This window comes from Gracilinanus agilis, chromosome 3, assembly GCF_016433145.1.
Source record: "Gracilinanus agilis isolate LMUSP501 chromosome 3, AgileGrace, whole genome shotgun sequence".
Lineage (NCBI taxonomy): Eukaryota > Metazoa > Chordata > Mammalia > Didelphimorphia > Didelphidae > Gracilinanus > Gracilinanus agilis.
The window spans coordinates 679,293,995-679,308,120 of NC_058132.1; the positions used below are offsets into that span (position 1 = coordinate 679,293,995).

Sequence of the window (14,126 nt, forward strand, 5' to 3'; positions counted from 1 at the left end):
AGTCAGACACAACTGAAAAACAACTAAGCAACAATGGAGAAATCAGAATAAATTTAAGATTTAGTTAAGAACACTGAAAGGCAGAATTATGAATATTCAAACCTCATAAGATCGAGATAATTTTTTTAATTAACCACTTACTTGGAGTTAACAGCCAGTCTTAAATTAAGTGAAAAAGTTTAATTTTAAAGGGTGAAATAGAACTAGGAAAAGTAAAGGAGTTCACTGTATCCGTGGTTAGATTTCAGTTTTGGGCTTCAGCAGACATGTGTGGAAATTTTCTTTGAAGTATCTTCTCTTTCCTTCTCTTTAAACTTTTCTTCTTGGCTTCACTACGTAAGTACTTTTCAAGCCTCAGTCTAAAATAAAAAGCAGAGCCACAATTGGACAGGTACAATCAATGCTTTCCTCATCCCTCATTTAGATCCATATCTATTTAAAGAGTCATCCCCTTGCCCCTCCTCACATGGCTTGATCTCCCCATAAGCACTGATGTCAGAAATATTTAGTACAACGGAACAGTTTCATGTATATTGTGTACTGGTAAAAATAGGAGATTAATTTTTTTTCATCCAACGTCAATTCCACAGTGGAATACTTGCTACTGGGTCAGAGGCTTCACTGCTTGGGGAGTTCACATAAAGTAAAAATGTGATAAATATTGATAAAAGCACAAATCAGTCTCAAGTTAGTCTGAAAAAAATGACTGAATCCTTATGACTTTTTCTTGGATTTCCCAATCAGGATCAATGCAGCTCATAGTACCACTTCTTGCCCTTCTGCCATCCAGGCTATTTTTCAAAAAGCAAATCCACTGTTAAAGGAGGTAGATGTCACAAAAGAGGATTTTCTTTAAAAAAGTATAACAATGAATCTCATATGATTTGTGTTAAAAATAAATGTTACAGGGGCAGCTGGGTAGTTCAGCTGCCAGGATTGAGAGCCAGGCCTAGAAATAGGAGGTGACCCCCATTGCCTACCCTTACCACTCTTCTGCCTTGGAGCCAATACACAGTATTGACTCCAAGACGGAAGGTAAAGGCTTAAAAAATAAATAAATGAATGAATGTTACAGTGCAGATTCAGTTTGGACAAACCAGCATGGGCCATCAGTAGGAGAGATTTTATTCAGAGTAAATGGTTTATCAAGTGCTTCCTAAAAAGTCGTGAGAGAAAGATTGGTTAGTGTAGGATTTGTACCGGGGTGGGCTCAGAAGGCCAAGATGGGAAAAGGAGATTTAATCCTTTGAACTATGGGAAGCCATGAAAGGGTAGGGTGCTAACAAACCTCAAATATTAAAAGTAATACTAACAGATTGAAATCATTGGATTTTAGGGAAGGGAATTGAAGAGGAAGGTTTTTCTCCATTGAGGAAATCTATTCTTTTTTGGTTAGGAAAAAGCAATTCCATTCGGAAGGTCAGAAAGCTATTTGATTTTAATCTTGTCCTTTTCTTTGTTGAGTGAAAAGAGAATCTTTCTAGTTGATCATGGAGAATACAAAGGTAAAAACTAAGCCTTAGCACTTAAGAGATAAAGAGTGAAAAGACTACTTTTTTGCCTGAGATAAACATTCCTATTATCGGGAGCTAGAAGGGGACAATTAAGCTAGAAATTGTTCTGGAGGCAAGATACATGCATATGAAATTATATTCCACCCAATCCATATTGTGTGAGCATGCAGAGATTAGATCTAGGAGTAAACTGTAAGATTGAACTCTGAAGTCTATGATAAATTTCCAAGTTCATAAAATGGAGTAAAATTTGAAGGTCAAAATTTCATTGCAAGAGATTAAGCAAGTTGGCAAATAAAAGCCAATTCTAACATCTGAAAAAAAAAATCAGTAGTAGCTAAGCAATCCATGTTTACAAAGGCAAAAGAAAGTAATGTGTCAAAACAACACTTGGACTTTTCGGAGCCTAAGGAAAACAGTATGAGACCCTGCTGTTGAAGCAATTACTGGGGAAATAAGAGTTGAATTATAGAGATAATGGGGTCACTAAGATCTAGTGAGGAAATTCTGAAAAGCAGAGGCTGGTGGCAACTGGGGGAAGAAAGCTAGAAACAATTCAATCCTGTTTCCTGTAAAAGCTGCAGTATAAAAAGCTGTTGGGAGACACAATATTGTCTCTTGACATTTTCTCATAAATGCTGACTCAGACTCTAGACAGTCCAGGTTGAACTCCCTGACTTTCAGCTCTATCTTCCATTCTCCACAGCATCTGCTGACTAATTAATCAGTTGTTTAACTCACTTATGTATATTTAGTAAGAGGCTGTGTCAGAGACTGTCCTAAGTGCTGGGGCTATAGAGCTGAAAAACGAGTTTACATTTCATAGGGAGAATAACATATGCATAAGTCACTGGGGAGTAACTGGGGGGGAAGGACTAGTTTACCAAGAATGACTAGTAATTAGATTGATCAGTTTAGCACCCATGCTTTTCTGAAGGAACTTGGGGGTTCTATCTTCTAGGAAGGCAAAGAATTACATGCCACGTAGGAGTGGCCTACATAAAGGCAAAGTTGCTGTCTGAGCTACTGCAAACTGAGTGATTTGCCTTGACCTAGACCAGTGGTCCCCAAACTTTTTTGGCCTACCGCCCCCTTTCCAGAAAAAAATATTACTTAGCCCCCTGGAAACTAATTTTTTTTTATATTTTAATAGCAATTAATAGGAAAGATAAATGCACCTGTGGCCATCACGGCCCCCCTGGATCGCTGCAGCACCCACCAGGGGGTGGTGGTGCCCACTTTGGGAATCACTGACCTAGAGTTTATGCAAGAGTAATAAGATATAATGTGAATAATCTGAAAAGAGAGGCTGAATCCAGACTGTAACAGCCCAAGTATCCAAACAGATTGGTTTGTATTTCACACATGAAGCAATAGGGGGCAGGCGTGTGCAATGGCTAGAGTGCTTCGGGAACGGCCATTTGCCAAGGGAGGAAAAAGGGAATAGACTTGAAGAAGGGTGACAGATGAGGAGGCTGAGGGGTGGCCAAGGGAGGGTAAAGAGTCAAGAGAAGGCAAGACTGTACAACTAACAAGCCAACGACTGATGGACTAGATATAGGAGAGGAAATAGGAGAGAAGAATCAAGGGTGACCCTAAAGTTGGGGACCTGAGTGACTCCAGTCTACCCTACCAAGGTTCTTTCAAGTTTATTTTATTGAAAAACGAAATCGTCCCTTGTGAGTCTTCCAGGTTTACTTCATGCTACTTCCCTTAGAGAATCCTTAAACCTGACATTCTATCTTCTGCCTACAGGCCTCTGCCCAAGCTGTACTCCCTGTTTACAATGTGATTCTTCCTCTTCTCCCCTTCTTAGAATTTGCAGTTCCATCCAAACTCAGCTCAGTTATCTCTTACATGATATCTTTCCCATGTTAGTACTCTCCCATTAAAAAAAAATGTATTTTCTAATTACCCTCATCTGTGTCTATTTCCCTCTAATACAATGCAGACTCCTCGAGAGCAGAGGTAATTTTCACCTAGGCACAATGCTGTCACACAGGAAACCCTTAATAAATGCTCTGAACTGAATGAGAACTCTCAGGTTCATGCTAGGCTCAGCTCCCATGCCACCTCTGATGGGAAGCCATTCCTGATCCCTCTTGGTCTTAGCACTCTCCCTTCTCAAAGAATGAGGCACAAAGCTATTTGGTACTTGTGGATCCCTCACGCAGGAGGATAGATCATTTGGCTTTCTTTTTATATTCCCATCACCTAGGACAGGGCCTTCCACTTAGTGGGTGATCAGTAAGTGCTTGTTGGATCGAACCTCTTTCCGAGGATGTCTCTTAAGGAGTCAGACCCTTACAATTTTGTCCTGTGGTCTACAGAAGATGTCCTCTATTCAAAGATCATTGTGCCTACCTGACAAACTGATCCACAAAAGGCATTGTATAGTACTTCTTTTTGTTGTAGCTTTTGTTGAGGTACCAGGGTATAGGCCACTGCTTGTACTTGTACCTATGGATAAAACATAAATGGCATCGCCTTTTAGATAGAGCACTGACACATGTGAAATACTCATTGTCACTTAATGACATATTAGCTTCTTGGTGTAAAATGTTAGCAATTAAGACTCAGTTTTGAGATATGGGGAAGGGTAACTGGGTATAAGATGTTGCTCTAAAATCTATAATGTGCTTCGAAACTCTATGATTCCGTCTGCGTGAAGCCTCCTTCCCCTAGAGTGGATCACTACCTCTCTGGGGTTTGATAAACTGCTGTGGCCTCCTGGTGAGGGAACACTCTGAATTTAGGCCAATTCTCAGATCATTGTTTGGTCCAATCTCAAAGCCTCTTTAGCTTGGAAGGACTTGCCAGGGTTTGTACCCCAAAGGTATGACCTTCTGAGAATCTAGGATTACTTCAACAGCCCGATGAAAGATCAGAGCTTTAAGGGAAGAAAAAAACCCATCATTACAAGACTGATTTCTGATCCCATGCCAATTTTGGTTCTACTAATCAAAATAATGGAGGGGGATAGAAGTTCAGAGAGACTGAATATAATTTTGCCTGCTTCATAACTTGGCACAAGCTTTTCAGAGTAAGTGGCAGACTACAGACAGATGCTGGCCAAAGAAAATGTATTCTTGGACGCAGAAGCGCTATGAAATAGCCTGCCATCGCAGGTCACCTGTGTTGTGAGGAAGTTTACTTAATTATTATTTAGAAGACTTAGCAGGCAGGGCTGGAGAATTCTAAATGGAATGGGGAAGCAGGAAGTGTGGCCTCTCTCTCTGAGATAGACTCCATAGTGGTTGGGACAAGTTGTAACTGATCCTGGGAGACCTCAGAGGAAGTGGAATTTGCACCTAGATTTCTTGATATCCAGAAGGAAGACTGTTATCTACTTGTGGGAGATTTTTGGTAGAGACTATTAATCCCCACCTGAGTTGCAGGTTAACTTGGGCTGGGTTAGCTCCCAGATCTACCCACCTGAAGGAGTACAGATAGTGGTCCTGGAAGAGCTGCAACATCGCTGGAGTGTGTCAGGACTCTGCTGTGAGGATACCCACTTCAGTCCTGCTATTCTTTGGGCCCTGTCTTGTTTAGGTCTCAGTTCAGTGTGGATAAGTCCCTCCCCTGACCCTGTGGTTTGCCCATAGTCTGGAAGTACAGAAACCCCTATTCCCATCCTTTAGACCATAGTTCCCTTAATTAAATTTATTACAAACCCTGTCATTTGCTTGCTGGTTTTCACAGACCCCTTGTCTAGAAGAAGCAGGGTGACAATTGGGGCCTAACTGTCACTTCTGTCTACAGTCTTTTCCCTTAACAGTTAAATCCAGTTTCCCTAACTTGTTTGGTCCCACCTTTTGTCATTCCTGTCTCCTACTTACCCTTCTGAACCCACATATAATATTTAAGTTATCTCCTCTGGTTTTCCCCATAAGACCTGGAACTGGACACATGAGCTCTAAGGTGAGATGATTATACATATGGATCTCCTCTAGAGAAAGACTTGTAGAGACACAGGAAAAAATTAGATTACAAACTGGGGAAAAGGCTCTCTATCACTTTGTCAGGGTATTATTTGGCTTTTCTGTCCCCTGGAGTCCTAAGAGGTTGAGAGTGGGCCACCTTTTCTTATACTGCATATTTTCCAAACATATGAATGGCACTGAGATTTCCTATTTTTGATTTTTGTGGTTGTTGGTTGGGAGGCTCTGCTTGGGCACAATAGTGGCATGGTGCCCAGTGCATACAGAAAGATGAGGCATATGCATAGCCTCACCTTGAATATGAGAGTACAAACTATGTACGTACCAGATGATATGTCCAAAAATGTCTTTCCTCCAGTCACCTGGTCTTGGCTTTTCTTGACCTGTCTGAAGAAGTCTCAAAGCATCATCTCTTTCCTGAACAACTTTATCTAAAGCATCCATGGACTCTGTCACCTAGGAAGAGCAACAGGTAACTTAAAACTGAATCTTCTGCTACAAAATTAAAAAAAAAAAATGAGTCAAGCCAATTTTAGGGTGATACTTTGTGCCAACTCTCTAATGAACATATGGCTACACTTGGGAGAAACATCATTTGACTCATGTTGGAATCAATGACTATGAGGTACCATTATGTATTATAATTAAGTTACTGACATTATCAATGGAGACTTGGTGTTAATCCAGTCAACTGAAACTCCTAATAAAGGGAGTAGCATTTAATATGCTTTTAATCTCAGAACTTGTTAACCTTATTTGCAAAATTAAAGGACTGGATTAGCTCTTTTATTCTACTTTTTATGAATAAAATTGTTTGTTCCTACAATATTTTTGCAAAGTAAAAAATGGCTAAAGTCTAACAGTTCTTGTATTTGATAGAGATAAAACTTAAGATTGTGAAGTGGCCAGCAAGTGTATATACAGACCTGTGCATCTTGGGGGCATTTAATAAACACCTGCTGACCAGCTCTGACCTTCACAATCTGGAGGAACCAGATCCAGCTTCAAGACTTCCAGCTCAATTCTACTGTTCTCTGGTCACAAATTCATGAAACTAACACTTATTCACACTAACAGGAAAGGAGTCAAGCAGGGAACTATACAGAAAGGACACAATTGCAAAGAAAAAAAATGAAGCCTTCCTCTTCCTTCTTTTCTAGTCTCTTATTTACTTTCTTGGTAATAAAGATACTGGCAGAAAGAGTACAGAGTTGCTGACTCTGCTGCTTACTCTGGGACATCAGGTTAGTTCTCTTTGCCTCAGTCTGCTCACCTGTAAAAAGAGGAGGCTGAACTAGATGACCTTTTAGGACCTTTCCAGTTCTTGCTATGATGCACATATATATAATCTATAGGCAACACATATATTTCTATTTATAATAAGGAACTAAAGTTACATACTAGGGTGCTGGCAACTTGAAATAAAAGAGGGAATGAAGCTATAAATTTGAATTATTGTTAAGCAGAGCCTATAGTTTCTGTAACCAAATCTAAAATCATATCCATATAAAACATAACATGTACACAATATCCTAAAGTTTCAGTGTACTTTTAGGATATTAAAGCTTCAGTAGTTTAAAACTACACTCAAGACTTTTGGGACACCTTGTATTGAAAGTGATAAAATTACATTTCTTGAAAAAAATTTCTGTAACTCAGGATTTTCAGTGTGAATCTGACTTTTCCTAAAACGGAGGCCAATACTCTGGGTTTTACTCTACTTTCTCTTAATCCCTTCCACAGCTACCAGGTTCCTCCCTCACGGAGTATATTAAGTAGCTAAAAGAAGGCAGCCTCTGACCTGATATAGCAAGACTAAATATGGCCCATGCTGACTGCCACCGTTATGAATAGGTCCAGTTAACTGAGCCAAACAACAAAAGATCCAGGACCTGCTTCTTCAGTTTCCACGCCAAACTCCACATTTCTCCACTTCCCCAACCAAAGTCCTACCTTTTCTAATCGCTCGGGACTAGGCATTGGCAATCTCTGTCTTTTGGCCTCCTGCTCTAACGTGAGAAGCATGTTTCTTTCTTTCAGTAGGACATACCTAAACCAAAGAATATAACAAAGCATGTAAGTCATCAGAAGGTGTTTTAAAAAGCAGTGATTTCTGAATTACTGCTCTGCAGTCAAAAGTTTCTTAGAAAATTCACAAAAATCTTTTTAGGCTGACTACCGCTACAGGGAAGTAGATTCAATTTAATTTAAAAATAAACCATTTATTACTATGGGCAGAATAGTGGGTCTATTCAAGACTGCTCCTGTTTTGTTTGTTCATGTGGCAATTACTGCACTAGATTTTACTATGTGGAAAGTTGTAGGGAATACAGAAGTACAAAACAACACATCTCCTTTCCTAAAGGCTGTAATCTGGCTAGGGAGAGAGATGCCTGAACAGTTGTACAGCACAAGGCAGCATCTGGTAAACAGTACATTAGTAAATAGATGAAGGAAGAGGTCATTTCTGGCTGAGGGAAATATAGCAGGTTTCATGGAGAAGGGAGGATTTAAGTTAGGATCTGAAGGATGAGGAGGGATCTGGGGAGAGATGGCAGGGTAGGCAGAAAAGAGGAAACAGCACGGGCAAAGACATAGGGGTTTCTTCAGGCTAAGGTGAGGAGGGAAAACTAAGGTGGGGAGGGAAAACGAATGACTTTAGTTTTAGGCCTGTTGGGTTTGAGTATGGCCCAAATTGACAAATGAAGAAAACAGTGACAATGCTTTGTTGATACAATCATTTTTTACAAAGAATAATCTTACATAATGAATGGTTTTTCCAAGACCTTCATAGTTATTTTAATTATCCATTAAACATTCTTTTCTAACACCTTTCACTTTTTTTGGGGGGTGAATATTAAGAAATAAACCCTACCTAAATTCTCAAACCACCTAGAAAAATACTGGCTATAAAAGGATATAAAACCTGAGTAGGAAAAGGGTGGAAATGCAGCTCTGTTCATGAGACCAATTCTATTCCTACTTGTTTCCACTTATTACTCACAGCAAAGTTCATAACTAAAACTTAGAATGCTATAGTTTGTTGTTAAGGACTCTAATCCATAGTGAAACTATGAAAGGATGTTAGTGAAGATATTCATTGATGAAAAATAGGAAATGGTCACTTGGCAAGAAGTAGGTCTAACCATTGGACAACCCGAATGCATCACTGGTCTTCATATAAAGTCAAAAGAAATTAAGGAAGGACTCCAGTACATGGACACAATACATTCCAGGAAGGACCTGCATTAGTAAATCACAGATCTTTTTGGACAAATGGATTTGGATTATATGGCTGGTTCTACTGAGCTAGAAAGATTTGAATTATGGACAACGGACCACACCTGTCTTCTAGCTAGAGACCAGCTGATCTAGGCTCAAAGGCATGGCCACCAGAAGCGTGGTCACCACAGGATGAATTTTCTCAGCTCCAGCCAACTGTCTCTCAGGAGTGAGGCGGCAAGGTTGTGACCCACCCTCGTGGGAGGAGTACTCAGAGTGATGTGCAATCACAGCTCTTTTGAGTACTGAATGTAGTCTAAATAGACCTACCAAAGCTTATGCAAATCTTCATTACTCTTGCACCTTAACTGTTCATGGGTCCATGCAGCACCTATTAAAATCAGAGGTGAAGTAAATATACATTTTTAGAAGTCAAAATATTTTAAAACTTTATCTCCTTTTCAGCTTTTCATGATCTCTGAAATAACAGCTTATCAATTAACCTTCATTGATTATTTTATATTTGCCAGCCTTCTGCTAGGTATTGGGGATAAAAAGAAAAAGTGAAATGGTCCCTGTCCTCAAGGAGTTTACATTCTATGGGGAGACAACATCTACATTTATAAGTATATGCAAAATTAATAAAAGGCAGTTAAAATACTCTCAGGAGGGAACTGCATCAACAACTGACAGTTTCAGGAAAGACATTGTGGAGAAGGGGGTGGCCAGGGCAAAGGCAGGGAAGCCTGAAATGGAGTTCTGTGAGTGAGGAACAGAGACACAAGTTTGACCGGGCCAGATAGTGCAAGAGGAATGATAATATATAAAGAAGGCTGGAAGGATAGGTTGGCACCAGGTTGGGAAAGGCTTTAGAAGCAAAAGAGAGCAGTTTATACTCTCAATTAAGGAAAATTGTTTCTACAGCTGGGAAGAAGATGGATTGAGGAAGGGAGTGAATTGAAGCAAGAGAACCAATTAGGAGACTATTTCAATAATGTAGGTGAGAGGTGATGAGGGCATGGCCTAAGGAGGTGGTTTTCAGAGTAGAGAAGGAACCAGCTGCTAGAGATGTGAAGGCTGAAACAGCAACTTCTTGGAACTGTGGGGTGAGGGAGAGAAGCCATCTAAATCAGAGGTGTTAACCACCCTACATGTAGGCTATTCCTGAGTGCAGCCCAGATTAAAATGGGAAACATTTAATAATAAATAAAAATACAACAAACGGTAGATAATACTTTATTTTAAAATGAAGTCAATATGCAGCCTGAAAGAATCTTTATGTAGCACTTAGTTGCCTCCTATTTGAGTCTGACACTACAGATCTTAATTTTTTGCCAGAGCAACCAGCAAATAGCAAAACTGATAGTCTTTTAGCTTATTCTGGTAGAAGCTTCAAATGGCATTAAAACAGGAAACGGAAGTAAAACCAGACACGATTTGGTCAAGAGCCTGTGAATAATGAGAAGTCAACCATTGGTATTTATTTTTGACTAAGAAGTACTGAAACCTTTATTATCAGATGGCTCTGTAATCTTCCTGAGGTTTGTGCTCCCTCCACTGGTGCATATCATAATATATCCCCACCTTTTCATCCTATAGGATTCTTGTCCCTCTTTGCCCCTCTAGAAAAACTCTCTGGTATTATTGATCCTATGTTGCTGGAGGCCCTTTTCTGATTCTTTCAGTTCTTCAGGAATATCAGGGCCTCTTTTAAACTGTCCATCGTTTATATTCTGATTTCCTGGGTAATATGACTACTTCTTTTCTGGTCATATACACATCATTGATATCTTTTATATCACTTCCCCCATCACAGTCCTCTTGGACAACACACTGCTCTGGGTCACCTGTCCTTCTGATTCTTTGACAACACAATATCCTATAATTTACAATCATCTGGCTACAAAGAGACAATATGAGTGTTTAAAAGAAAGGCTTTGGTGACAAGGAACAACTTGGGGTTATCAAAGGCAATGAGCAATTTTCTGAAAATCCTATTTTCAGCCCATTTTCCTCTTCTAATTCACTTCTGAGCCCAGCTGTGGAGCTAGAGATAGGTACTGAGGGAGTAAATCAATGGTATGTCACAAACTAACTGGACAAAATATATTCCATATCCACTTGTTTTTCTCTGTGTGTAAATTACTAGCCCCAATCTTTTAGAGGTAACTACGAACTCATTTAGGAGTGCTTCAGGGCTTGTAAAATCTATTGAAGTAGAAAAAGTTTCAACTTCTACATATTTATTCATCTATAATAAAGTAAGGCACTGTCCTACAAATAAAAAGACAAAAATGAAATCATCCTGTCTTTATGGAGCTTATACAACAGGTATAAATACAATGGAATTTGAAGAGAAGGCAAGAACTTAAAATGGAAATATCTTACCTGATTTGACTGTTTCTGCTCCCCAATTTTTTGGATCATCAAAAAATTCTTCTAGTCCTTTTCTTGACAAAGTAGTATGAATTAATTTATATTGATGGAGGGGATTGATGTTAGTTCTAATTTTGTTTAACAAACTGAAAGTAAATCTGCAAATGAGCACAAAAAAACTAGTAATGAAAAGTTCCAATATGTAAAATTTTGGGGGCAAGGAAATGAATTACTTTCTTGTCTATATTGTTAAAATCCAATCTGGGGCTTCCTCATATTAAAAACAACAATATTCAAAATGCTTTAAGGTTTTTCCTTTCAGACTTCATAGCACTTTATTTTGTAAGTGTAATGCACTTGTCCAATAATATTTACACATTAGTACCTGTTTTGTTTTTTTCACTCCACTGGGGTAGAGAATATGTTATTATTCTGCATTTCCATAAATCTATAATGGATTTAGTTTTGGCTAACAAGAGTAGTAAAAATTGTCTTTTATGAGAAATAAGTATAAATCGAGTCATTTAATTTGATCCTATTCAATAAAGTTGTATAAAAACCTATTATATATAGTACGATGTGCCAGATGCTAGAGAAATGAAGACATAAATACACATAACATACACACCACACACACTGCCCCACTCCCTACATTATCTGAGGGAAATAACTGATATAAGAGGGAGCAGGAGAGCATATACCTGGTATAATGCAAAGATGCTAAACTCATTGCTCCCAAACCTGGCCCAACCAGATTAAAATAATCAGGAAATATTTAACAACATAAATAAAAATACAGCAGGTTAATTTGTGGTTTTCTAAGTGCATATGCTTGCAGGGGTGTTTCTTTTTGAATTTGCTACCAGTGGGAGTGAACAGGGCACTAAATTTGGGAATCTAAAGGACTGAGGCCATTGAACATTCCTTATTTGCAATAAGTAACACTAACATTTGCTTTACTTTAGTTCAAAGGGTGGTTGTGAAAAAGTAATTTGGTTTTTTGTTATATATGTGCTTTTTGAGGTTGTGGGAAAATAACAACTATTGAACATTTGGGTGAATTGGAAAAGGACAGTTGGGCAGTTCTACTTCTCCTTTATGGTATTATTCTGGAGCCCTCTGTAATTACAACTCATATTTATGTAGTCATAGAGCAACTAGACAGCATAGTAGAGTACTAGATTTGGTGTTGGGAGCATCTGGGTTACTTCCTGGCTGTGTGACCCTGGGCAAGTCACTTAACCCTGCTTGCCTAGCCTTTGCCCTACTAAGATAGAAAGTAAGGATTAAAAAAAAATTAATATATTCATTTAAGGATTACAAATTACTTCTTCACAACCACCCTTTGTGGTAAATAGTGCAAGGTAGAGTTTTACATATTGATAGGGCAGAAAATGTCTTTGATTTCTTTTTGAATTCCCAGGTTTAAGTACTTAATCAGTGTTTAGGGACTAAACAACTGCATTGGAAAAGGTCTATTCCTTACCTGAGAGATTCCTATTTCATGTAATCACATCTACTCCCTATCCTTAATTGTAAAAGCATAAATCCATAGTAGCTTCTCCTTAGTTATTTTCTTCACCAATGGGTATTAATGGTACAACTACTATTATGACAGGGGGAGAAACAGGGAATTGGAGGAAGAAGGTATTGGTAAAATTTTTTATTTTAAAAAGGGTTCATTATACTTGAAGAGTTTGGAAAACACTAAGCTATACTACTGAGAGATCATAAGACTTGATGCCAGAAGGGACCTTGTAGATCATTTAGTTCCCTTCATTTTACAGATGGGGAAACTATGGCACAAAATTGCTGATTGACTTGCCTAGTCTAGTGCACTCCCATGTCCATGATACTTAAAGGATCCATTACATAAATGGATAGTCATTATCTGTTATTTAGCTATTCCCACGAAGACTTAGGATTCGGAAAGAGAAGGGGCCTTGGGAGTTCATCTAGCCCTCTCAAAGGTCACTTAAATAGCGGAAATGCATTTCTAGAGCTTTAAACTTGAAAAGTAGTTTAGATTAATTAAAAAACATAATAATTTACTAAATACTTACTATGTTCCAAGCACTATGCTAGATCTTTGAAGATATAAATATAAAAGTGAGTCATCATCCTTAAGCGAACTTTCTATTAAGAAGATACATATGTACAGGTAAGTAAAGGTGGGACAACTACAAAATAAATATAGAATGATGGGGGTGGGGAGGCCTGACAAATGAGAGATTGCATTTTAGTCAACTAACATTTATTAAGTGCCTATTATGTGCTCTGGCACAAGTGTAGGAGGCCATATCTGAACTCAGGCCTTCCTATTCCAGGAGGATGACCAAAACAATTTGTAGTCATAAGGGGTCATACATAAGGTCAAAATTTTGCTCATGAATTAAAAGAGGCGGTTTCTTCTCCACTTCAACATCTCCCCAAAGTACAAGGATTCTGGGTCATTTCCACTTGCTGAGTGGGCAGAGTTTGGGTTCCTTGGGACGCTTCCTATGATCTTTTATCTGTAAAATGAAGCCCCTTCCATCTCCAGATCTGCGGCCGGTCAGCAAAATCAGGGTAGGGGGCCGCTGGGTTTAAAAAATCTGAAAATCTTGGGGCTGACGTTCCTAGAGGGAAGTACGCTCCTGGAGGATCACTAAAGGCCACCCCGGGAGTCAACCGCTCATTTTACGGATGGGGAAACTGGGGCATGAAAGAGTGGGGCGCACAAGGTCCTTCGCCTTGGCATGGGCCCTGGGTACACTGGAGGTGCTTAATAAATGCCTGCCGGCTACTCTGGATCGAGAGGGCGAGCTGGAGTCCAGCAGGGGCCCGCGCCTGCAGAGTGGCCGGAGGCACTGACCATATCTCTATTCTACAGATGAGAAAGCTGCAGCCTGGGTCCCCCAGCCTCCCCGCCCAGACCACCTACCCTGGGCTGGCGGCGGGGGCCAGCGAGCCCGCTAAGCTTCCGGGCCCCTTCAGGGCGGTGGCGAAGCCCCGACATACAGCTACCAGCCGTCCCGCCGCCATAATCACTGAAATCCCCTCATGCTGAGCTTCCACCTACAGTATTGGCGTC

The 14,126-nt window shown here is 39.6% G+C and overlaps 1 protein-coding gene across 2 annotated transcripts; it reads right to left on the minus strand.

Annotated features, from left to right (window-relative positions):
* Window positions 1-86: 86 nt before the first annotated feature.
* Window positions 87-14,102, minus strand: MRPL47 (mitochondrial ribosomal protein L47). Of its 2 annotated transcripts, none has more exons than XM_044667775.1 (7): window positions 13,977-14,102; window positions 11,066-11,127; window positions 9,008-9,068; window positions 7,409-7,505; window positions 5,781-5,911; window positions 3,879-3,974; window positions 87-359 (listed from the first exon to the last, which is right to left on the minus strand). In XM_044667775.1, the coding sequence occupies exons 1-7, from the start codon at window positions 14,075-14,077 to the stop codon at window positions 245-247; spliced, it is 663 nt and encodes a 220-aa protein (XP_044523710.1). In that variant the 5' UTR covers window positions 14,078-14,102; the 3' UTR covers window positions 87-244. The 2 variants fall into 2 exon arrangements, with proteins under 2 accessions (XP_044523710.1, XP_044523709.1); XM_044667774.1 differs by having other exon boundaries at window positions 11,066-11,211.
* Window positions 14,103-14,126: the final 24 nt, after the last annotated feature.

Coding starts and splice junctions, on each gene's coding strand:
- MRPL47 (XM_044667774.1), bottom strand. CDS start 14,077: ATGGCGGCGGGACGGCTGGTAGCTGTATGTCGGGGCTTCGCCACCGCC. Junction 9,069..11,065: donor AGCAGAAACAGTCAAATCAG/GTAAGATATTTC, acceptor TGATTTTAATAG/GTGCTGCATGGACCCATGAA. Junction 360..3,878: donor TTTGTGGATCAGTTTGTCAG/GTAGGCACAATG, acceptor TTTTTATTTTAG/ACTGAGGCTTGAAAAGTACT.